At 34.2% G+C, this 23,313-nt stretch overlaps 2 protein-coding genes across 2 annotated transcripts in view; one reads left to right on the top strand and one right to left on the bottom strand.

Moving 5' to 3' along the window:
- RSRC1 (arginine and serine rich coiled-coil 1) overlaps positions 1-23,313 on the bottom strand; it is a 251,919-nt gene that overhangs the window by 87,402 nt on the left and 141,204 nt on the right. The window lies entirely within an intron of this gene.
- LOC115523783 (U6 snRNA-associated Sm-like protein LSm3) lies at positions 5,995-6,437 on the top strand. The gene has a single exon (XM_032594801.1). The coding sequence runs from the start codon at positions 5,995-5,997 to the stop codon at positions 6,373-6,375; it is 381 nt and encodes a 126-aa protein (XP_032450692.1). The 3' UTR covers positions 6,376-6,437.

The raw sequence follows: 23,313 nt of genomic DNA, 5'->3' as shown, positions 1-23,313 counted from the left end.
TGCAATTGCAAGATTAAAATTAAGAGTACTTCTAATAATAGTGAAGGAATGAATGATGGAGCAAAACTTCCAACATAAAAAAATTTGGGGCACCTGGGTGGTTCAGTTGGTTAAGTGCCCGACTTTGGCTAGGGTCATGATCTCGCAGTTCATGGGTTCGAGCCCCGTGTCAGGCTCTGTGCTGACAGCTCGGAGCCTAGAGCCTGTTTTGGATTCTGTGTCTCCCTCTCTCCATTCCCATCCCCCACTCGTGCTTTGTCTCTCTCTCTGAAAAAATGAATAAAACATTTTTAAAAATTATAAAAACTGAATAACATAATAAAAAATCTACTTTAAAACACTGGACAAAATACAAAAAGCCACCGAGAATAGTTCAATCTCAAAAATTTCACTTAGAAATGAAAAGAATTGCCATTTTGTGGCTATCTGGTATGAGGGCACTCTCTAACTATCATATCTGTGGCTGTAAAAACATAATGGCAGAAAACTACCACCTTGTCAGCTCATGGTGTTAGAATCCGAATTCAGGATTGAAAGAGCACAGGAAATTTAAAGGGAGAAATATTAGCAGCAAGAGTATCACAGACAGAATATGGCCCAAACCTGAATATAACCTACCAAGTTCTGACAAGTAAACTACACATACTAGTGTTTAGGGAAATTTTTCAGGGAATCCAGTAAAAATGTAGGTAGTGATCAGAGAAAAATGTACACACTTGATGCTTTTTGAAACTGAATGAGTCCCCCAAACATGTGTGCTATGGACTGAATGTTTGTGTTCCCTAAAATTCATATGTTGAAACCCTAATCCCCAGTGTGACTGCATTTGGAGGTGGGGAACTTTGGGAGATAAGTAGGTTTAGACGAGATCATGAGGGCAGATTCCCCATGACTGAATTAGTGCCTTTATAAGATGTGGAAGAGACCAGAGCCCTCCCTCTTTCACCATGTGAGGATTCAGGAAGAAGATGGCCATCCACAAATCAGGAAAAGGGCCCTCACTACACACCAACTATACTGGCACCTTGATCTCATACTTCCCAGCCTCTAGAAATATGAGAAATAAATGGCTTTTAAGCCATCCAGTCTGTGGAATTTCGTTATATCAGTTGGAACTAAGAACTGATTGCATCTCTGCTGGCAGAAAATTGACGTAAAATGGACTTGAAGCATCTAAGTATAAATTGTAAAACTGGTAGAGCAGCTGAAAATTAGAGAATCATCTATAGAAGAAAAGCAGACAGAGTGAGCTCTATCTCAATCTACAGTCTTGGCTGGCAATCAAGGAACAAAAGAGGAACAGAACAGATCATGAAACCAGTTTTAAAAAGCAGCAGTAGAAACCATAAAGTATATGGAGATATCAGATACTGCCTACAGTCAAGAGAGGAAGTTTGCTGTTTAAGGTAAGCAAAGAACAAAAACAAAACACCACAAAATAAAATACTCCCCAAAGAACACAACTGAATCTAGAGTGGTTACAATGTTCAAATCTTAAGTCAAAAATACTAGACATGCAAATAAATAATAAAGTGTGGACCATATAAGAAAAAAGTGAACAGAAACTATGAGTAAACTAAATATTAGTTTTAGCAGGCAGAGATTTCTTGACAGTTGTCACAAATTGTTCAAATACTGAAGAAAAAAATAGTATCAATGAATGAACAGATAGGAAATCTCATTAGAGACATGGAAACTATTTTTTTCCCCTGAGGAAAATTCTCAAGCTGAAAGTAAAAAAAAGCAAAACAAAGATCAGTGAGCTTAATGATACATTAATGTAAGTTACCCAATCTGGAGTACAATGAGAAATAAAATTAATGAAAATGAATAGAACCTCAAGAGATCTGTGGCATAAGAGCAAGTGGTTCAGCATATGGGCAAGTGGAATACCAAGAGGAGAGGAAGAAATGAACAATATTTTTAAAAATAATGCTCCCAAACTTCCCAAATTTGGTGGAAAACACTGATTTACATAGTCAAAAAACTCACTGAACAACAAGTGAACTAAACATAAAGAAAACCACTCCCACATGCATGACAATAAAAGTGCTAAAAGCCAAAGATAAAGAGAAAACAGTAAAGAGGCCAGGGAGCAAAAATAAATCATATAAAGGAATAATTATAAGATTATGGCTAACTGCACATCAGAAACTTTGAAAGTCAAGACACTGGAACAATATTTGATGTGGGAAAAAAAAAAAACAAACTTATCAGCCAAGAACTATACAGAGGAAAACTATTATTCAAAATTGAAGATGAAATAAAGATACTATTTCTTAGAATAAGTAGAATGATAACTGAAGTAGAATGTAATAAGTTAAAGATGTAGTTTAATGGGAAAAGTTAAAGATGTAATCTCTAGGGCAATGAAAGAAACCAATACAAGGAAATATATTTTCAAAACAATAAGGAAATTTAAATTAAATACTAAAAATTATTTGAGTAACAAGAAAAAAGAAGGCAAGAAACCTAATTCAAGAAGATACATGCACCCCTGTGTTTATTACAGCATTATTCACAAAAACCAAGATCTGAAAGCAACCGGTGTTCATCAATAGATGAATGGATAAAGAAGATGTGATCCGTGTGGGTGTATATACATATGTACATATACATATATAAGTGTATATATACATAAACACAAATACATATATACACACACACACACATACACATACATATATATACAAAAGAATATTACACAGCCATAAAAATAAATGAGCTCTTGCTACATGCAATTAACACAGATGGACCTAGACAGTATAATGCTATGTGAAATAAGTCAGAGAGAGACAAATACCATATGATTTCACTCATATATAGAATTTAAGAAACAAAACAAATGAACAAAAAAAAAAAAAGAGAGATAAAACAAAAAACAGACTCTTAAATAAAGATAACAGACTAGTGATTACCAGAGGGGAGGTTAGTGCGGGGATGGGTGGAAAAAATAAAAAAAAGAAACAGAGAGAAAAATGCCATAATTTTTAAAAAGATAAGGAAAATTACAGAGATAAATACAACCATACCCAAAATTGTATTAGGTAAAAATGGATTAAACCATTCACTTAAAAGGCACAGTCCAAATGTATAAAAAAAAAAAAAAATAAGATCCAAACATAGGCTATCTAAAAGAAGCCAAATTTAACATGAAAAACAGAGACTGAATGAAAAAACTAGAAAAATGAGATGTTATGCAACTTGTAAGAATAAAAAAGCTAGAATAGATAGGTTAATACTATTCAAAACAGACCAGGGAAGCAAGGATTCCTACAGATGCAAAAAAGACAGTTTATGGGGCGCCTGGGTGGCGCAGTCGGTTAAGCGTCCGACTTCAGCCAGGTCACGATCTCGCGGTCTGGGAGTTCGAGCCCCGCGTCGGGCTCTGGGCTGATGGCTCAGAGCCTGGAGCCTGTTTCCGATTCTGTGTCTCCCTCTCTCTCTGCCCCTCCCCCGTTCGTGCTCTGTCTCTCTCTGTCCCAAAAATAAATAAACGTTGAAAAAAAAAAAAAAAAAAAAAAAAAAAGACAGTTTATGATAACAGGGCTACTGTAGGAAACTAATATAACAATTACAAATGCATATATGCTTCCTAACAGACTTTAAAAACTATCAAGCAAAAACATGCAGAATTAAAGACAGAAAACGAAGAATTCAGAATCTTACATGGAGAAATTGACATATGTCAATTTAACAAGGAAAGAAATTAATAATTATAGAGAAGACCTGAACAATAATATCACCACCTTAACCCAACTGATATTTATACAGCACTATGCCTGACAACTGCAATATACTCACTATTATATGATAAACTGTAGGACAATTAAAAAAATCTCAGAAGATTCAAAAGACTAAGTCTTATGAAGTACACTTTCTGAATACAACAAAATTAAAATTCATCAACAACAAAACATCTATAAAAGACCAAAATATCTAACTAAAAATAGTGCTGCAGAAAATTTATAGCCTTAAATGTTTTTATTAGAAAAAAAAAGAAGAGGTCTAGTTTTAATGATCAAAATTTCCTCCTGAAGCTAGAAAAATAAGATCAAAATAAACCTCAAGTGAATAGAAATCAGAAAAAAAAAAAGTGAGAACAGGCAATAATGAAAGAGAAAACAAATGAAATACAGAGAAATGAACTTCTGTGTTTTTCAAAGAACAAAAGCTATTAATTTTGGTAAATCAGCTATGAAAATCATTTGCTCAATGGCACAGTAATCGTGCTGTGATGATTAGATTATGTATTGTTAATATATAGAGACCAGAAAAGGCCCAACATATATGAGAAGTGGATTTTTGCTACAGTATCAAGGTATCAGTCGAATTTAATCAAGAAAGAAGGTCCTGGAGTAATTGGCTACCTGTATCAAAAAAAAAAAAAAAAAGAACATCAAGCTTACCTCACTTTATAAGTCAAAATAAATCATGGACATAAATGGAAAAACCAAGCCTATAAAAACTACTAGAAGAAAATCTTTGTGACCTTGAGGTAGAGAAGGTTTAAGCAAATATCAAGATTTAAGAAAATTAATAAATTGGAACTTTATCAAAGTTAATAGCTTTTGCTCAACAAAAAACACATGGGAGATTGGAATAAAATTTAAAATGGGCAGAAGACTCTAAGAGTAAAAAGGAATATACTCTGTGTCTCTCTCTGAAATAATCACAAAACAAAATGTCAAAACAACAACAACAAAACCAAAATGTTTTTAAAAAATGATTTACAAGGGGGTACCTGAGTGGCTCAGTCGGTTGAGTGTCTGACTCTTGATTTCAGCTCAAGTCATGATTACAGGGTCATGGGATAAAGGCCCATGTGGGGCTCCATGCTGAGCATGGAGCCTGCTTAAGATATTCTTTCTTTGTCTCCCTCTCTCTAGCACTCTCCCCCACTTGCGTTCTCTCTTAAAAAAAAAAAAAAAAAAAAAAAAAGATTTACAAGACATTGGAAATCAGGCAACAAAGAACAGTGATTCCTGAGAGACAAGAAACAAATGAATGGAGGCTTATCACTACAGATCACAGCACAAGGAGAGAGAACCCAGGTGGAGCCTGGCAATTTCTGGATTTGAGGAGTCAGAGCTGAGATTCCATGGAAACTAAGGCAACTAGAGTTCACAGGACAGAGGACAAGAGAGGAGACAGAGCACATAGACAGAACTGTAAAAATCTATCGAGAATCCCCTTTGTATATTCAGCAAAGTACTAAATAGCACATGCCTGTAAAGCAAGTACAAGAAGCAAAGAAAACACCATCCCAAAGAAATGGAGATCAGAACCTGATGCTCAAAGTGAAAAAGAATGCTGCTCCAACAAGCTAGACAGGAAAAACTAGTAATTCACAGGCATTTGTTAGAATACTCATCAAGTTCATACCTCAGTTATGAGGAATAGTTAGCGCTAGACTGAGTACTGCTCCAGACCCACCTATCGAATCATAATAGCGAGACCTAAGAGGCCAAATTGTCTCCAAGGAACTTGACTGCAACCCAGAATAAAGCTTAAAAGTGTGTATTGGATTGCAAAAATATCCACCCAAATCCAGAATTATGCTTGGAAATTTCAATTCCTTTTTCTTAAGTAAAGAGAAAAATCTTTAGCAAGGACAGAGGTGACTACACTATCAACCAACTTGACCCAGTTGACATTTACAAGACACCCCATATAAGAACAAGCAGAAGAAGCAGTTTTCAAAACATTCATTAAAATAGCACATATGCTGAGCCATAAAACATCTCAATAAATTTAAAAGGATTCAAATCATACAAAGTATGCTCTTTGGCATAATCAAAGTAAATAAAAAATGAGTTATAAAAAGATATCCAGAAATATTTGAAAAATAAATACCACTCTTTTAAGTAACCCTGATCAAAGAATAAATCAAAGTGAAATCAGCAATTATTTAACTGAATGAAAATGAAAACACAACATATCAGAACCTGTGGATGCTCCTAAAGGAGAAGATATAAAGCACTAAGTACTTATATGAGAAAAGATGAAAGGTCTCAAAGCAATGGCCTCAGTTTATACCTTAAGAAACTTCAGGGTTTGAAACATGGCGCAGATGACTTGGACCAGCAACAAACTACCAACACCGTAGAGGAGCCCCTGGATCTCATCAGGCTCAGCCTGGATGAGCGAATTTATGTGAAAATGAAAAATAACAGAGAGCTTCGAGGCAGATTACATGCTTATGACCAGCATTTAAATATGATATTGGGAGATGTGGAAGAGACTATGACTACCATAGAAATTGATGAGGAAACCTACAAGGAGGTATATAAATCAACAAAACGGAATATTCCGATGCTCTTTGTCCAGGGAGATGGTGTTGTTCTAGTTGCCCCTCCATTAAGAGTTGGCTGAAACAAAGAATTTATCGTGTTATGGAATATAGGAGACTTTGTATGATTGCCTCTTTAAATGTAGAAGACACTCAAAAGAGAAACCTGCATTAATTGCAACATTAAGAAATGACCAAGGATTCTTCCACTCCTGAAATGAGTTGATTTGCAGATAACTCAAAAATTCTTAAGCTAAAGAGTATTTTTATTTTTTTCCAACCCTTTCAATAAATGTGATCACCAAGATGAAGAACTCTTTTTTAGGAGTTGATTTGCTTTGTTGTTTTCTCAGTTTCTGGGTTTTTTTCCTTTAAGTTGAATTTGATGTTTCCTTTTTGATTTTTTTTTTTTTAATGCAGCATCCTGTCTTGCCAACTTTTTAAAATAAACACACATCTTACATTGACTTTACTTATATACATTCCTCTGTGCATCTCCTAGGTTTGAGGCACCAAGTGGACCACTGAAAATTACAGCTTTGCCAATATGCGTCCTTCCTTCAAATCCTCTGGGAAGGCAGTTCTTTAAACCAACAACTGCAGGACAGGGAGGCAGACAAAATAATGCATATACAGGATGCCATAAGAGCACAAAGAAGAACAGGTTGAATGAGGGGGGTGTGTGGTGGTACTGTGACACCGTAGATGTTAACATGGCCATGAAATATGAAGCATGATTTCTGTTAAAAAAGAAACTTAAAAAAAAAAGGAGCAAATTAAACCCAACATAAGCAGAAAAAAGGAAATAATATAGTTCAATGTGGAAAGCAATGAAACAGAAAACAGAAAAACTATAGAAGATATCAATAAACCTAAGAGCTGATTCTTTGAGAAAAGCAATAAAATTGATAAAGCTCTAGCCAGAGTGATGAGAAAAAAAGAAAAATTATTCAATACACAAATGAAAGAAGTACCATCAGTATAGATTCTACAGATATTAAAAGGATGAAAAGGGACTATTATGAACAGCTTTATGCTTATATATTAAATACCTTAGGTGAAACGAACTCCTTAAAAGACAAAAACTACCGAAGCTCACTAAAGAAAGAGATAACATGCATAACAATATTTCTCTAATTTTTTTAATTAATTTCTCCATTAAGGAAATTTAATTTTTAGTTATAAACTGTTCTGCGAAGAAATATCCAGGCCAAATGCCATTTCTAAGTGACACCTAGATAGATTCAATTTAAATAATGCAGCAGCGAAAGAATTTTAGGTACCTTGACACTCTTAGGCCCTCAGGTTCATGCCTAATGAATTCCTTTCATGGAATATGTTCTGTGAAAATCTGTGGGGACGATGGGCAGAATTGAAGTGAGATGCTAACCCAATGTTTCTACAGAAACGCATCTGATATTTAGGGCTATCCCCTCTAGGAAGCCAAGCTATTTTATTTCACTTTAACAGTACCAGGAACACAAAACTAGTACCAGACTAGTTTATATCAGGAAAAGTAATATTATCAGGAGTAAACAGTAGGTAATGTGAATGGAACTCATAACTGACAATGGAAAAGGGTTTATAGTAGACATTAATCAGACGGGATTTTTTTTGTCTGCCAGAAACTACATCCTTCCTAATAGCATACAGTTTACTTCTGGAACTTTACCTCTTCCCCCGTTATATGTTGTTTTTCCATGACAATAATTCCGTGCATCCTTACTACCCAACTCCATGCCTCTGACTATGGGAGATAAAAAGATCAGAAAGTTAGATACATAACTTAATCTTAGCCAATCAAAAGCCCTTTACCTGGACTTAAATTTTGAAGATAACAATGAAGCCAGAATGCAGATTTGAAAATGATATTTTTCAGAGTAGCAGCCATGGTGGTGGTGGCAATGCAACTGGCAAACCAGTTTCTGAACAGGTGGGCTCTTCTTAAAAGACAGGTGCTGTGACTTTTATTCCCTTCTTGCTTTCTCAGATACTCCTGATATTTTAGCCTCGTATCAATTCTGTGAGCCCTCACTATCCTTTGCTAAATTCGTTTTTTCTTAAGTTTGTCAACGTTGCTTTCTTGTGTATAACATAAAGACCCTAAAATAATACAGGAATATTCTAAATGGAAATGTATAAGACATTACTACAAAAAAATTCAGGTGTGGAGGGACACCTGGGTGGCTCAGTCATTTAAGCCTCTGACTTCGGCTCATGTCTTGATCTCATGGTTCAAGAGTTCAAGCCATGCATCCGGCTCTGTGCTGACAGCTCAGAGCCTGGAGCCTGCTTTGTATTCTGTGTCTCCCTCTCTCTGCCCCTCCCATGCTTATGCTCTGTCTCTCTTTCTGTCTCAAAAATAAATAAACATTAAAAAAAAAGCAGGTATAGATAAAGAAGAGTTTTTTATTATTATTATTTTGATGGCATATGTAATAAATAGTCTTGTTTCTACAAAAAGAAAGAAAGAAAAAAAGAAAGAAGAACTTCCCAACTCATTCTTTTGAGGCCAGCACTACCTGATACCAAATATAGTCAAGGATATTATAAGAAGGTGAAACTGCAGACCAATATTCCTCATGAAAACAAATGTAAATATTCTAAATATAACTTTAGCCAATTAAATACAACAATATATGAAATGGATAATAGACCATGACTAAGTGGAGTTTTCCACAAGAAATGCAAAAGTGCTTTACATATGAAAATCAATCAATGTAATTCACCACATTAACAATTAAATAAAAGAAAAAGATAGTCTCAATAATCACCCCCAAAAAAGCATTTTTACAAAATCCAACACATATTTCTTAAAAAAATAAAAACAAAAAAAACACTGTCAGCAAACAAGAACTAGGAGAGTATTTCCTCAACCTTTAAAAGGCATTTACCAAAAATCTGCCAGCTAACATCACACTTAATAGTGAAAAAGAGTAAATGCTATCTCACTAATATCAGGAACAAAACAAAGATATCCAAACTTTCCACTTCTACCAATGTTGTATTGGAGGCTCTAGTCTGAGGAGTCAGGCAAGAAAAAGAAACAAAAGACACCCAGATTGGAAAGAAGTAAAACTGTCTTCATTACAAACAGCACAATCATTTCCACAGAAAATCTTATGGAATCTATATAAAAAAGCAACTAGAAAGATAAGTGAATTTAATGAGGTTGCAGGATACAAGATCAATATACCAAATTCAAGTGTATATACATATACTACCAGCAAACTATCAAAAATTAAAATTTTTAAGTGCTACATATATATCATTTGCAGTAACATCACAAATATAAAATACTTCCGGATAAATATGAAAAAGGAAAATGTCAGAGACCTCTAAACTGTAAGTTACAAAACACTGCTAGGAAAAACCATATAAGACCTCAATAAATGAAGAAATACACCTTGTTAACATATCAGAAGACTCAATATTATTAAGCTGTTAATTCTCTCCAAATTGATCTACAGATTCAATGCAATCCCAATCAAACATAAGCAAAGTATTTCATAGAAACTGACAAAATAATTGCAAAAGTCATATGGTAGTGGAAAGAACCTAAGACAGCAAAAACAACTCTGAAAAAAGAATAAAGTATGAAGGCTACGACTACACGATTCTAAGTATTATAATGCTACAATAATCAACAGTGTGGTACTGGCACCAAGACAGACAAGCACTTCTAGTGGAACAAGCCAAATGCCTACAAACAGACCAACCCCTTTATGGACATCAGATTTTATTACAAAAATAAAAGGCAATCCAAAAAAGAAAGGTGATCTGGTGGAAAAAATATGCTGCCAATATTAAATTTTCAAGATGAAAAAAAAGAACTTTGATCCAGATTTCATATCATACTCAAAATTTATCTCAAAATAGGCCACAGACTTAAATGTAAAAACTAAAACTATAAAACTGGTAGAAGAATATAGAAAATCTTTGTAACCTTTGGCTAGGCAAAGATCTCCTAGATCAACACCAAAATCATGATCTACAAAAGAATAAATGAATAAACTAAACTTTATCAAAATTAAAAACTTCTGTCTTCAAAAGGCACTCCTAGTGAATGAAAGAAAAGCTACAGCATACATCTGATATAGCACCTGAATCTAGAAATATAAAGAACTCTCCAAACTTAATAATAAGGAAATGACCCAACATAAAAAGCAAGCAAAAGATGTGGACAGATACTTCACTAAGAAATATATATAGCTGGCAAATGAGAACACTGAAAACATTCTCGGGGCACCTGGGTGACTCAGTTGGTTAAGTGCCCGACTCCTGGTTTCAGCTCAGGTCATGATCTCACAGTTTGTGAGTTTGAGCCCCACGTCGGGCTCTATGCTGGCAGTGCAGAGCCTGCTCAGGATTCTCTCTCCCTCTCTCTGCCCCTGCCCTGTTCATGCCCTCTCTCTCTCTCTCTCACTCTCTGTCAAAATAAATAAATAAATAAATAAAACTTAAAAAAAAATTCTCAATACCATTAGTTATGAGAGAAATGCAAATTAAAGCCTAATAGGCTACTTCATACCTATTAAAATGTCTAAAATGAAAGATTACCCATACATGTAGTATTAATAAAGCTGTGGAATAACTGGAACACTCACACGCTGCTGGCAAGATTGTATAATGGTATAACCACTTTGGAAAACAGTCTCGCAATTAAGTTAAGAATAAATCTACCATATGATCCAGCCCTTCTACTGCCAAAAAGAAAGTATGGCCATACATTTACACAAATTTTCATAGCAGTTTGTTTTATAATAGCCAAAACCTGAAAACATGTCTCCATCAGTAAGTAACTGGGAAAACAATCTGTTTCATACACATACAAAGGCATACTATTCCGCAATAAAGAAAAATACATGCAACAATATAGATGCAGCTCAGAATAATTATGCTGAGTGAAAGAAGCCAGACAAAAGGAATACATACCACATTATTACATTTACATAAAGTTCTGGAAAATGTAAACTCATCTACAGTTAGAGTAAATAGGTGCCAGTGGGAGAAAGAGCAAGAAGAGAGAGAAGAAGGGTATAATAAAGGAGCCTAAGCCTTTGGTTATGAAGGGGAAAGGTTCTAACGAACCTTGACTGTGTTGACTGTGGCAACGGTATCATTGGTATATACAGTATATACAGAAATAAAAAAATATCAAATTGCATACTTTAAAAATATGTGCAGTTTACCATATACAAATTATACTTCAGTAAAACTTTAAAAATAGGAGCAAAATTTGACCAGACACTACACAAAAAATAGATACACAAATGGCCAATAAACATAAGATGCTCAGCATAATTTGACATCAGGGAAATGAAAATTAAAACCAAAGCAGGATGCATCTACAAATCCATTATAAAGGCTAAAATTAAAAAGAAACAGCAATACAAATTTTGGCAAGGATCTGGAGAAACGTGGAATCTCATATGCCAGTCATTTAAAGGTAAAATAATACAACCCCTTCAGGAAACCATTTGGCAGGTTCTTAAAAGTTAAATCTAAACCTTCCAACCAAGCCAGTCATTCACTTTCCAGGTAAAGAAAACATATGTCCACTTGAAGAACTTTATATGAATGCTCACAACAGATTTAGTAATATCCAAAATGGAAAACAACTCAAATATCTATTAATAGATGAGTATAAAAACAAAATGTGATATATTTATACAAAACTACATTACTTTTCATTCAAAAGGAACTAACTGCTAATACATCCAACATCATGGATAAATCACAATATCATAATGCTGAGGGAAAAAAGCCAAACACAAAAGAATACATAATGTATATTGTGATTCCACTTATATAAAATTTTAGAAAATATAAACTAATTTATAGTGACAGAAAGCACATTAGCAGCTAAGATTGAGGTGGGGGGAAAATAGACTACATAACAGCAAGTGGAAACATCTGTGGTGATGGCAATATTCACTGTACTGTGTAAGTGTAGACTATGTTGGTTTTCAATTAGTCCTCCAGCATTTTTGGCTCTGCAATATTAGCAAAAGTAGTTGACTCTCTTAAATTTTCTCAATTAGGTATCACTGGCATTTTTGATGGGAAAATTTCTTTTTGATCAGACTGTCTTGTATACTGTTAAGACGGAGTATCCCGATTTTTTCTCCCAGCCACTATGATCCTAAATATTCCATCACATATTTCCAAAAAGGCCCAAATGTGCCAACAGTGATAAACGAAAGTCAAATAAACTTCTATTTATTACATTTGGTACTTTGTACAAAATGATATTGACCAAGAAACAAAATCAGTAACAACTAGTCTATAAGATGGGAACATACACTCCAAGAGGTCTTGTCCTTAAAGCACTAATTCTATTACCATTTTTATTTTTTACTTACAACCCTCATCAAATAGAACACTCAGGAAGATCTAAAGACATCATTTCTTATTCATTTCCCACTCATCATCAGCGATACTAACACTACTCAAATAAAAAAAGAAAATGTTGGGGGCGCCTGGGTGGCTCAGTTGGCTAAGTGTCCAACTTCGGCTCAGGTCATGATCTCAAGGCTTGTGAATTTGAGCCCCGCGTCAGGCTCTCTGACATCAGCACTGAGCTCACTTTGGATCCTCCATCTCCTTCTCTCTCTGCCCTCCCCCACTAGCATTCAGTTGCTCTCTCACTCTCTCTCAAAAATAAACATTAAAAACTGTTGTATAACATGTACCACTTATTACTGTAACAGAATAAGTATAATTTATATCTAATTTTAAAACTGCATAAGGAATAATGATTGGAACACTGACAAAAGGATTATATAGTATGTGGTGTGGCATGTGTAAAACAAAATGAGTTAAACAGAGTAGGAGAGGAGATACTTGGGAAGAGAAATACTTTAAAAATGAACTCTGAATAATCTAGCACAAAATGTCATCTTCAAAGAAGACATGGGTGCTTATCTCTTTGTTTCTTTTTCATAAAAACAATAAAGGGGAAATGAGAAATGAATGGGAGACAATAAACAGTGTTAACATTTTAAAAAGCAGAGGGAAAAAAAGCTAAGAGAATATCATGCCAATAAATTTGTAAACTCAGGTAAAACAAATCTGCCAGACCAATTTCTAGAATAAAATCTTACAGAAACTGATTTAAGATTAAATAAAGAAAAAAAAGAAAAAATGATAAAATAGAAAGGCTTAATAGTCCTATAACCATCAAAAAACCTGAATAAGTAGTTTAAAACCCCCTCACAATGATAATACTAAGCCTAAGTTGTATTATAGGCTAGTTCTATCAAATATTCAATTATATATTCCATATATAATTTCAATCCTACACAAACTTCTCAAGAATAGAAACTGATAGACCATTCATCATTACATTTTTTTAACAGACTTTAATTTTAGAGCAGTTTTAAGTTCATAGCAAAATAAGTGGAAGGCACAGAGACTTCCCATATATCTCCTCCCCCGCACACACACAGCCTTCTCCACTATCAATATCCCCTACTAGAGTTTTCCATTACATTTACAAGTCTATTATAACCTTGATACTAAAATTGGAGAAGGACTCAGTTGAGCATCCAACTCATGATCCCAGGGTCAGAGGATCGAGCCCCATGTCGGGCTCTGTGCTGAGCATGGAACCCCCTTAAGATTCCCTCTCCCTCTGCCCCTCTCCCCTGCTGGTGGTCTCTCTCTTACTAAAATAAATAAAATGCAAAAATAAAAAAAATAATAAAAATAAAATAAAATAAAATTGGAGAAGGAAAGAACAAGAGGGAAAATTACAGGTAAATCTCACACACGAACAAAAATAAAAAATATTAATAAACAAACAAATCAAATGAATCCAGTAATATATACAAAAAGATAATACATCACAAGTAAATTGAGTTCATCTCAGGAATGCAAGGACAGACTAATAACAGAAAACCAGTTATTATTCACCACATTCTTAGATAAAAAGAGGAAAACTTTAAAATAATTTCAATTACTGTAAAAATATTTTTAATAAAAATATATAAATAAAATAATTTCTAAAAAATTTTATCCAACTAGGAATAGAAGGCGATCTTGTTAAACAGTAAATGATATCTACCAAAAACCAGAACAAAATTATTCTCATTGGAAAAATATTAGCAGAACTCCCTTCAAATCCCAAATAGGACAAATATACCAGCAATAAATACAATAAACATACAAAGTAGACAGACATAAACTTTACAAAATACCTGCAAGACTTTTATAGAAGAAAAAAATAGTTTTTTATTAGGACATTTTTAAAGTACTAAATAAATGAAGAAGTATACTATGTCCGTGAATGGTAAAATATATCTTACAGATACGAGTTCCTACCAAACAGATCTAAAGATTCAATGCAATTCCAATCAATGTACCAACAAGGGTTTTTGTAGAATGTAACAAACTGATTCTAGCTTTTACATGTAAGAAAAAGAGTCAAAGTAGTAAATATAAAAGAAAAAACATTATATACAGGACTTCAAATTATAAAACTACTATTTATCTAAAAACATTATTAAGAAATCAATAGACATGCCACAGACCAAGAGAAGATATTCACAACACATATCTAACAAATTGAACACACAATATGTAAGAAATTTTCACAACTTAATAATAAAAAGAGAAATAATCTTTTCTTGAAAAATAGATAAAAGGTTTGAACAAACACTTTATAAGGGAAAATACACAAATAGCCAGTAAGCACAGAAAAAAACCCTGTTTAACATCATTAGTCGTCAGAAGAATGCTACTTAAAACTCACAATGAAATACAACTTCAAATCCATTAGAACAGCTGGAATTCAAAGGTCTGTGACACCAAATGTTGGTAAAGATGTGCAACTGAAACTTCTGGTTGAAACATACATTGTTTATGGGGATATAAACTAAAACAACTGTACAAAACCCTTCTGGCAGTAAAATACACACTTATCATACTACCTATTTTATACACCTATCCATCTAACCCACTGCTCGGTATTTATGCCAAAAAAAAAAAAAAATGCAAACATGTCCCTTCAGAGACATATATACAAATGTTCATAGCTACTTTAGTCTCAAAAGCTAAAAACTCACTGCTAGGTATTCACCCAAGAGAGATCAAAACACACGCTCCCCAAAGACTTGTACAAGAAAGTGCATGGCAGCCTTAATCATAATAGCTCCAAAGTGAAAACAACCCAAAATATCCTTCAACAGAATGAACTGCGGTATATTCACACAATGGAATACTAGTCAGCAATAAAAGGAACAAACTACTAATACATGCGACAACATGGATAAATCTCAAACACATTATACTGAGCAAAAAAGCCAGGTACAAAAAAATACAATGCCAGTTATATCAAGTTCTGAACTAATCTATTGTAAATGAAATTAGAACGGCAGTTGCCTCTGGAGGCTGGGGGAAAGGACTGACTGCAAAGGAGCACAAGGAAATTTTTGAAGGGGATGGGATATGGAACCCAAGTTCTACCAATGAAGGTATTTGTTAAAATTTACTGAACTGTATACATAAGATCTGTGTGTTTTACTGTATGATTTGACTTATATTTTAAAATATTTTTTAACGTTTATTTTTGAGAGGGGGATGGAGGCAGAGAGAGCGGGAGACACAGAATCCAAAGCAGGCTCCAGGCTCTGAGCTGTCAGCCCAGAGCCTGACCTGGGGTTCAAACTCACAAGCCGTGAGATCATGACCTGAGCCAAAGTCAGACGCTTAACCGACTGAGCCACCCAGGAGCTCCTGACTCTTATTTTTAAAATCACATAACAATACCTAGATCTTAAACTCTGAATTACCAAAAATAACTGAAATGTAGGGTAGATACCACTAAACTCTTTTGACTTATTACTACGGCTAACAATGTTAACAAATTTCACAATATTGAGTTACCTTTGTACTTCTAGTTTGAACCATTCTTAACTGCTGGTTCATTTTTCTAACTTAACTGCTGTATTCTCTGATATGTTCTACTTATACATTTTGTATCAATATTTTTAAATTTCAAGAACATTATTTTTTTTAATTTTTTTAATGTTTATTTTTGAGAGAGAGAGAGAGAGACAGAATGGAGAGCAGGGGAGGGGCAGAGAGAGAGGGAGACAGAATCCGAAGCAGCTCCAGGCTCTTCACCCAGCACCCCTCACAAACATCATTTTAAAAAACCATTTTGGGGAGCTTGAGTGGCTCAGTCGGTTGAGCGTCTGACTTTGACTCAGGCCATGATCTCGCGGTTTGAGTTGGAGCCCTGTGTCAGGCTCTATGCTGATGCTCAGAGCCTGGAGTCGGTTTCAGATTCCGTGTCTCCCCCTCTCTCTGCCCCTCCCATGCTCATGCCCTGTCTCTCTCTGTTTCTTTTTTTTTAAAAAATTTTTTTTCAACGTTTATTTTTTTTGGGACAGAGAGAGACAGAGCATGAACGGGGGAGGGGCAGAGAGAGAGGGAGACACAGAATCAGAAACAGGCTCCAGGCTCTGAGCCATCAGCCCAGAGCCTGACGCGGGGCTCGAACTCACAGACCGCGAGATCGTGACCTGGCTGAAGTCCGACGCTTAACCGACTGCGCCACCCAGGCGCCCCTCTCTCTGTTTCTTAATAATAAATAAACATTTAAAAAATTTTTAATAAAAATTAAAAAATAAAAAACTATTTCATGTATACCGTACAATAAAGCAAATAAATAATTATGCTAATGATATTAGGAACACATGCACTGAAAAAGAAAAAAATACATGTATAAACTAAGTTAAAATCCTGTAACAACAAATTTCAAAGTAAAATCGTATTAATTCATGATTTAGTATACCATATTTCATTGAATCTAAGATGTACATTTTGAAAACTACTTTAACATATCTGTAATGAGGATGCATCTTGCATTAGACGGTGTCTTAAAATTAATTGGCAGTGTTTTCTTTCTTAGCAGTATATAAAATTACAATTGACCACATCTTAGATTCAATGAAACAGTGTATGTTTTCTAGTTCTGTCCATTAAACTAAAGAAATGACATCCCTGTAGCATCCTATTTTGATTTCTAAATACCATTCTTGATTAAAAGGAGCCAAGGTTATTTGGATAAATGGTTAATTCCAGGCTCTGGAACAAAAAATTTCAGTCTGAGACTGAAACAAAATGTAAAGAACCATTTCAAACTAACAGGGACACAGGAGACAATCCAGGTTCACACAGACCAAACTTGCTACAATTTGAGCATCAAAAAGCACCAAAATAACAATTCTAACTAATTGAAATATGTTGAATAAAAATCCCATGAATCAATGTGATACTCAAAAAGCAGAAAGCAAAAAGCAAAATAACTCACTACTACTAGAGGGAACTATTATACTAACTCTTCATTTTAAAAATAGGTTTTATAATAGAGATTGCGCAAAAAGTATTCAGTGTCTACAGACATTTCATATGAATATCAAAATACAGGCCATCCATGTGTAGTAACTTAGCTGGACTTACAGTTAACTAGGACATTTGAGAAAGAGTGATTAAAGATTTGTACAAGAAATTTTCAAACTTGTCTCTATTTTCCACTATTTCCGTTCTCAGAACATACCCAAAGTCCAGAATACTCAAGTGAGGCAAAGGAGGACAGGTTGAAGAGAAGTGAGAAGGGAAACAGGAAACACAAGCTACATCCTTTTGATTAATACCAAAACATGCATCAACAACAGACTAAATAATGCTTTTATATATAATATCTTCAGTTAGGGACTTACAATGTCACTAGATCTTCACTTATTCAAAATTTACATAATCATTGCTATCACAAAATGGAAGCTAACTTCTCATGATCAGTTTAACCTTTAAATCGCCTGATTAAACTTCGTCTTCATTCCTGAAACCCTAAATTAGCAAACAAGCCACAATACAATATATGCTATAGCATAGGTCGTCTGTGAATAGCTGGGATCTTCAACTGCTTCAGCTGCAATACAAACCATTGAGCCTTGGCCAATATAAGCCAATTTGAATAATCAATATGACAACCTTATTTTTCTAATGCAAACAGGATTGCTACAGTAAGGTGTCTCACTGCCACATCACAGTCATGGCCTCTTTTAACCCCTAATTAGATTGAGGCGATTATCCCTGCTCTTCCTTACAAGTGTACAGCTTGGATAAGGGATGACAAAAGCTATCTGCCACTTATTCAGCCTTTGCAGACAGCAGGTTATCCAGGGAGATAGAGAATAAAATCAACAAACAATTGTTATTCATATCATCATCTAAAGTGTTAAGATAGTCACAGTTTCCATACATGCAGAGTGAATATAGCCCAGAGCATGAGGTAACTGCAGACTGCTTAAGAACATCAGGGTTACACAGATGGAAATTCATGGTGATGTTGGGGAATTATGTCTAAATCAAATTCATTTGCATAAAAAGAAATGATTGGGGATTTGTCTTCTGTATATAATATATCAAGATTTCATTATGTTTCGCTTCATGAATTCTTTGAAGCTAAATTTTAATATTGATTTTTCTAAATACATAGTATTTATCATGAAAAGAATGCCAAAATAATGGTTTGCAGAAACTTAAATGCATTAAGATTCAATTAAAATACTCTTAAATATAAAACAGGAAACTTTTTTTCACTATGATACACTACACAAGGTCTTGTATTATATTTAGATGATCAAGAGTTATTTCATTAACTCTGTAGATTCCAAACATTTTTCTTAACTCTCATAATAATCAATTTCTAAAATCCTGGTCATCACTTCAGACCCGGTATTAACAAGAGAACTGTGGTCACAAGAAAATAATAAAGAGTAGCTGCAAAGACATCAAACTGTTTCCTAGTAAGATTAACTAACTAACTTTAGGACAGTATAGAAAGCTGGGCCCGTTAATAAGAAAAAACTTTGATGGGAATATCTGAGTCTACTCTGATGATGATAAAATCACGGCCCAAATAATAAGATAAGGAAATGTTGAAAAAGATTTCGTATCTTTTCCTTTTCACTTGCAAGAATCAGTGGGTGTCTTTTTTTTTTAAGATAATCACTTTGCTTAAAAAGAAAAAAAAGAAGAACGGGAAAGCTACAATCTTTTATATTGAATTCTGGTTCCATCTTATGTTATTCATTCCGTTAATCAATATTGTTGCCTTTTAAGCAGCCAACTAGAAGTATATATTCTTGTTCCAATAACTGAGGTCACAGCCCAAAACTTCATCAAATGCCACTCCAAGAACAGTAAAAACATTTAAAATAGTGTTGCTATATTGGTAGCAAAAATTTGTCACATAAGCATGATTTCCGTACATAGCCATGAGTTACTGAACCCAGATTCCCATGGAGAGTGTTGTGATTACTTGGTTATCAGTGGGTCATTTAACCAAACTGCATCATGACAGTTTAATTTAGTGATTGCCAACCTGTCTGAGCAGTATGATTATCTAAACCGTGTGCCTTGTTCCCCTGACATAAGCTAAAACATGACTTCATTCTTAAAGTTGAATACTAACTCAGAATACTGGGCAGGCCTAGAAATTTAAGTCATAATTCACTTCTACATGTTGTTTCCAGAGCACCAATGCTGAAAACAGAAACCCAGAGCTTTATATATATTTAATAATTATATTATATATGTAACATATATATTTTTACATGTTTACAGTTAACAATTTCATTTTAAATACTTGATTTTAAGTAACATGCTTTTCTTACAATATCCCAGATATGTATTTATTTTTGTAAAATAGACTTGATAAGAAAACATGAAATCAATGGTCAAGAGACATGGGAATATTTTACTAGACATGACAAAATTTATTAACCTTAGTTTACTTAAACTGGGCGTTAAAATTTGAATTCATTATGACTTTATTTCTCTAATCCATTTCTGGTCTTTAAAATACATACATCCTACACCTTCCAAAATTAAACATAAATCATACACCTCTACCATAGATTTTAGACTAAAATATTTTAAGAATTTAGTAAATGTATGCTGGCAAAATTGTATAAAGCCAACCTATAATAAATTAAAAACAGACAATTGTTTTCAATCACGTTTCTATTCATACAGAGTTAAACCATTAGTGCTAAAATTTGAAAACATTAAAAGGGAAAGTAACAACAAACGACTTGTTAGTCAATGGGTAAAGAAATATCTCACTGCCTTATTTTAATCAGTCTTTTTGTACGTTATTTTACTATTTTTCAGATTTCTTTGTTCTTTCACTGAGAACTTTATATGTGCTTGAAAAGTTACTAGCAACTCTATATTAAAAGTACAATAAAGAACTAGACCCTTGAATAATTTGAAAAATGCAAAGTGAAAAACTAAATTATGACATATAAAACTATTGATTTTCAAACTTTCTTCTGCAGCTCAACTTTATACAAAACTCCAATACTGTCAGCATATCTCAATAATATTCCCACTCAAAAGAAATAATGCATTATTGGGTTTTGCTTGGATGACTGTAAATTTAATAATATTAAAGTTGAGGTCAATAAATAAAAGGTCCATGGTCCTTATCCAATTCTGAATTTCTAACTAAAGAGTGGCATGATGGCCACAGGTTAGTCACACATCTGACTAGAGAACTAGAAAATGGTATCTTTGAAAGCAAGTAATTTACTCAGGATGTGGGCTTTAATAATTTCAAAGCCATTGTTAGACAAGAATAATAACTAGTTATTCTTCATCTTTACTACAAGTAAACAAAAAATAGGATAGCAGGTTTAGGTCAGTTAACAGAAAAGCATTTCTAGAGTGTGTTAGGTATTTGAATAGATTTTAAATGGAGGTTGGAATTCTCTTACGTCAAGTACTTGAAAAGGATACGTTCTAATCTTTCAGGAATGGTTTCTGAAAGCAGAGTAACGGACTTGTAACCGTCCTTCTCACTTTAAAATAAAATTCTTAAAACCATATATTTATGGAATATCATGATGCTTTTGTATTTGTTTCATTCATAATTTAAAATTTATCTAACAGGAGTATACAAATAATGGAATATTCCAGATTTGATTTGGTAGAGAGCTAGAAACAATGGGGATAATAAATAAGTAGGGCTCAGCACTACATGAAAAAAGGAAGAAAATATTAAAACATGAAAGAACAAAAAAATTAAAATTCCGTATCATAACAACTCTTTAGGTAAGTTATAAAATACAGTATCATCTACCAACACAGTCTATAAGCAAACTATAAAGAATATGAAGCAAATCAAGTAGAAATAACCCCCCCCAAACTGATAAAGTAGAATGATACAAATCTGTTATTGTATTCATTTAATTTCTTCACCAATATTAAACAAACAAGCCAAATGGGGAACAGGTAATACATACAGAGAAAATATAGCAAGCAATTTATTCAGACAAGAGTGTGTGCCTTAGAAATCAAACCACTATAAAAGTTCTCTTTATGCTGCCAAGTCAAATTTTGAATGGATCTTAACCAAATGATCAAAGTTACCATCACCAATAATAGAATAAACCAACATCCTGTGATTCCTGATAGGATGTGCTGAAAAGGACAAAACATTACTTCTGTGATATTCCTGGGAAAAAATGCACAACCTATAATCATTAGGAAACATTAGACAAATCCAAATTGAGGGACATATCAAACAACTGGCCTATATAGCTTTAAAAATGCCAAGAGGGCCTGGCATCTAGGTAATTCAGTAGGTTAAGCACTCTTGATACCAGCTCAGGCTGTGATCTCAAAGTGCAGAGACCTAGTCCCACATCAGGCTTGCACTGAGCAAGGAGCCTGCTTGGGATTTTCTCTTTCTCTTTCTCTCTCTCTCTCTCTCTCTCTCTCTCTCTCTCTCCCTCTGCCCTTCTTCCCCACTCTCACATGTTCTCTCTCTTCTCTAAAAATAAATAAACAAAAAATTAAAAAATAAATAAAAATGTCAAGGTCATGAAAGACAAAGAGAAGCTGAGAAACTGTTCTACATTAAAGGAAACAAAAGAGACATGACAACTAATGGTCATGCATGACCCTGAACTGGGTCTTTGATGGAGGGGAAAGGTGGCTGGTATGCAAATAGGAAATTATATGACATAACTGGGACTATGTGCTGCTGATTAGATAATATTGTATCAGCGCTAAATTTCCTGATTATGATTACTGTACTGTGGCTACATAAAAAAATTTTTACAGAATATACACAAAAACATTTAGATGTAAAGGGACTGATGCCCGCCATGTACTCTCAAATGATTCAGAAAAAAAGTGTGTTGAGAGACAGAGACAGAGAATGAGCAAATGAGGCAAAAATGTAAACAATCGGTGAATCTGGATAAAGTGTATATGAGAGCTCTTTTTATTCTTTCTGAAACATATTTGTACGTTTGACATTATGTTAAATAAAGAGCTGCAAAACAAACCTTAATTGGGCATATTAATTCCTACACAGTACTTTCAGTTCCAACCAGGAACTTACCTCCTTAAAACCTGAGAGCACTGGGGGGAAAAATTCACATTTAGTAGGCAAGCAAAAGCTACCTTTTAAAAAAGTATACATATTATAGTCCTAAAACATTATTTACTATATTTAGAAATCTAGAATTTATAAAACTGTTTAGAAAGCACAAAAATAATTTTAAAACCCCAGATTTTACTATTTTCAGTCTTAAAATGCTTTCACCTGATGATAATTTGATAAATTATAATCACCAAGTGTTTTTAGGCATCCCATTCCTAAGGTGAGGTTAACTCAATAATTTTTTTTTTAATTTTTTTTTTCAACGTTTATTTATTTTTTGGGGGGACAGAGAGAGACAGAGCATGAACGGGGGAGGGGCAGAGAGAGAGGGAGACACAGAATCGGAAACAGGCTCCAGGCTCTGAGACATCAGCCCAGAGCCTGACGCGGGGCTCGAACTCACGGACCGCGAGATCGTGACCTGGCTGAAGTCGGACGCTTAACCGACTGCGCCACCCAGGCGCCCCAACTCAATAATTTTTAAGGAATTTTATCAATAGTGCTCTCAGATCTGAGACATTGTGAGGGAAAAGTCATGGCATATGGTCTAAAC

The sequence above is a fragment of the Lynx canadensis genome, chromosome C2 (genome assembly GCF_007474595.2).
Source record: "Lynx canadensis isolate LIC74 chromosome C2, mLynCan4.pri.v2, whole genome shotgun sequence".
Lineage (NCBI taxonomy): Eukaryota > Metazoa > Chordata > Mammalia > Carnivora > Felidae > Lynx > Lynx canadensis.
The sequence above is the reverse complement of the archived record's forward strand: the minus strand, read 5'-3'. Positions and strand labels throughout refer to the sequence as shown.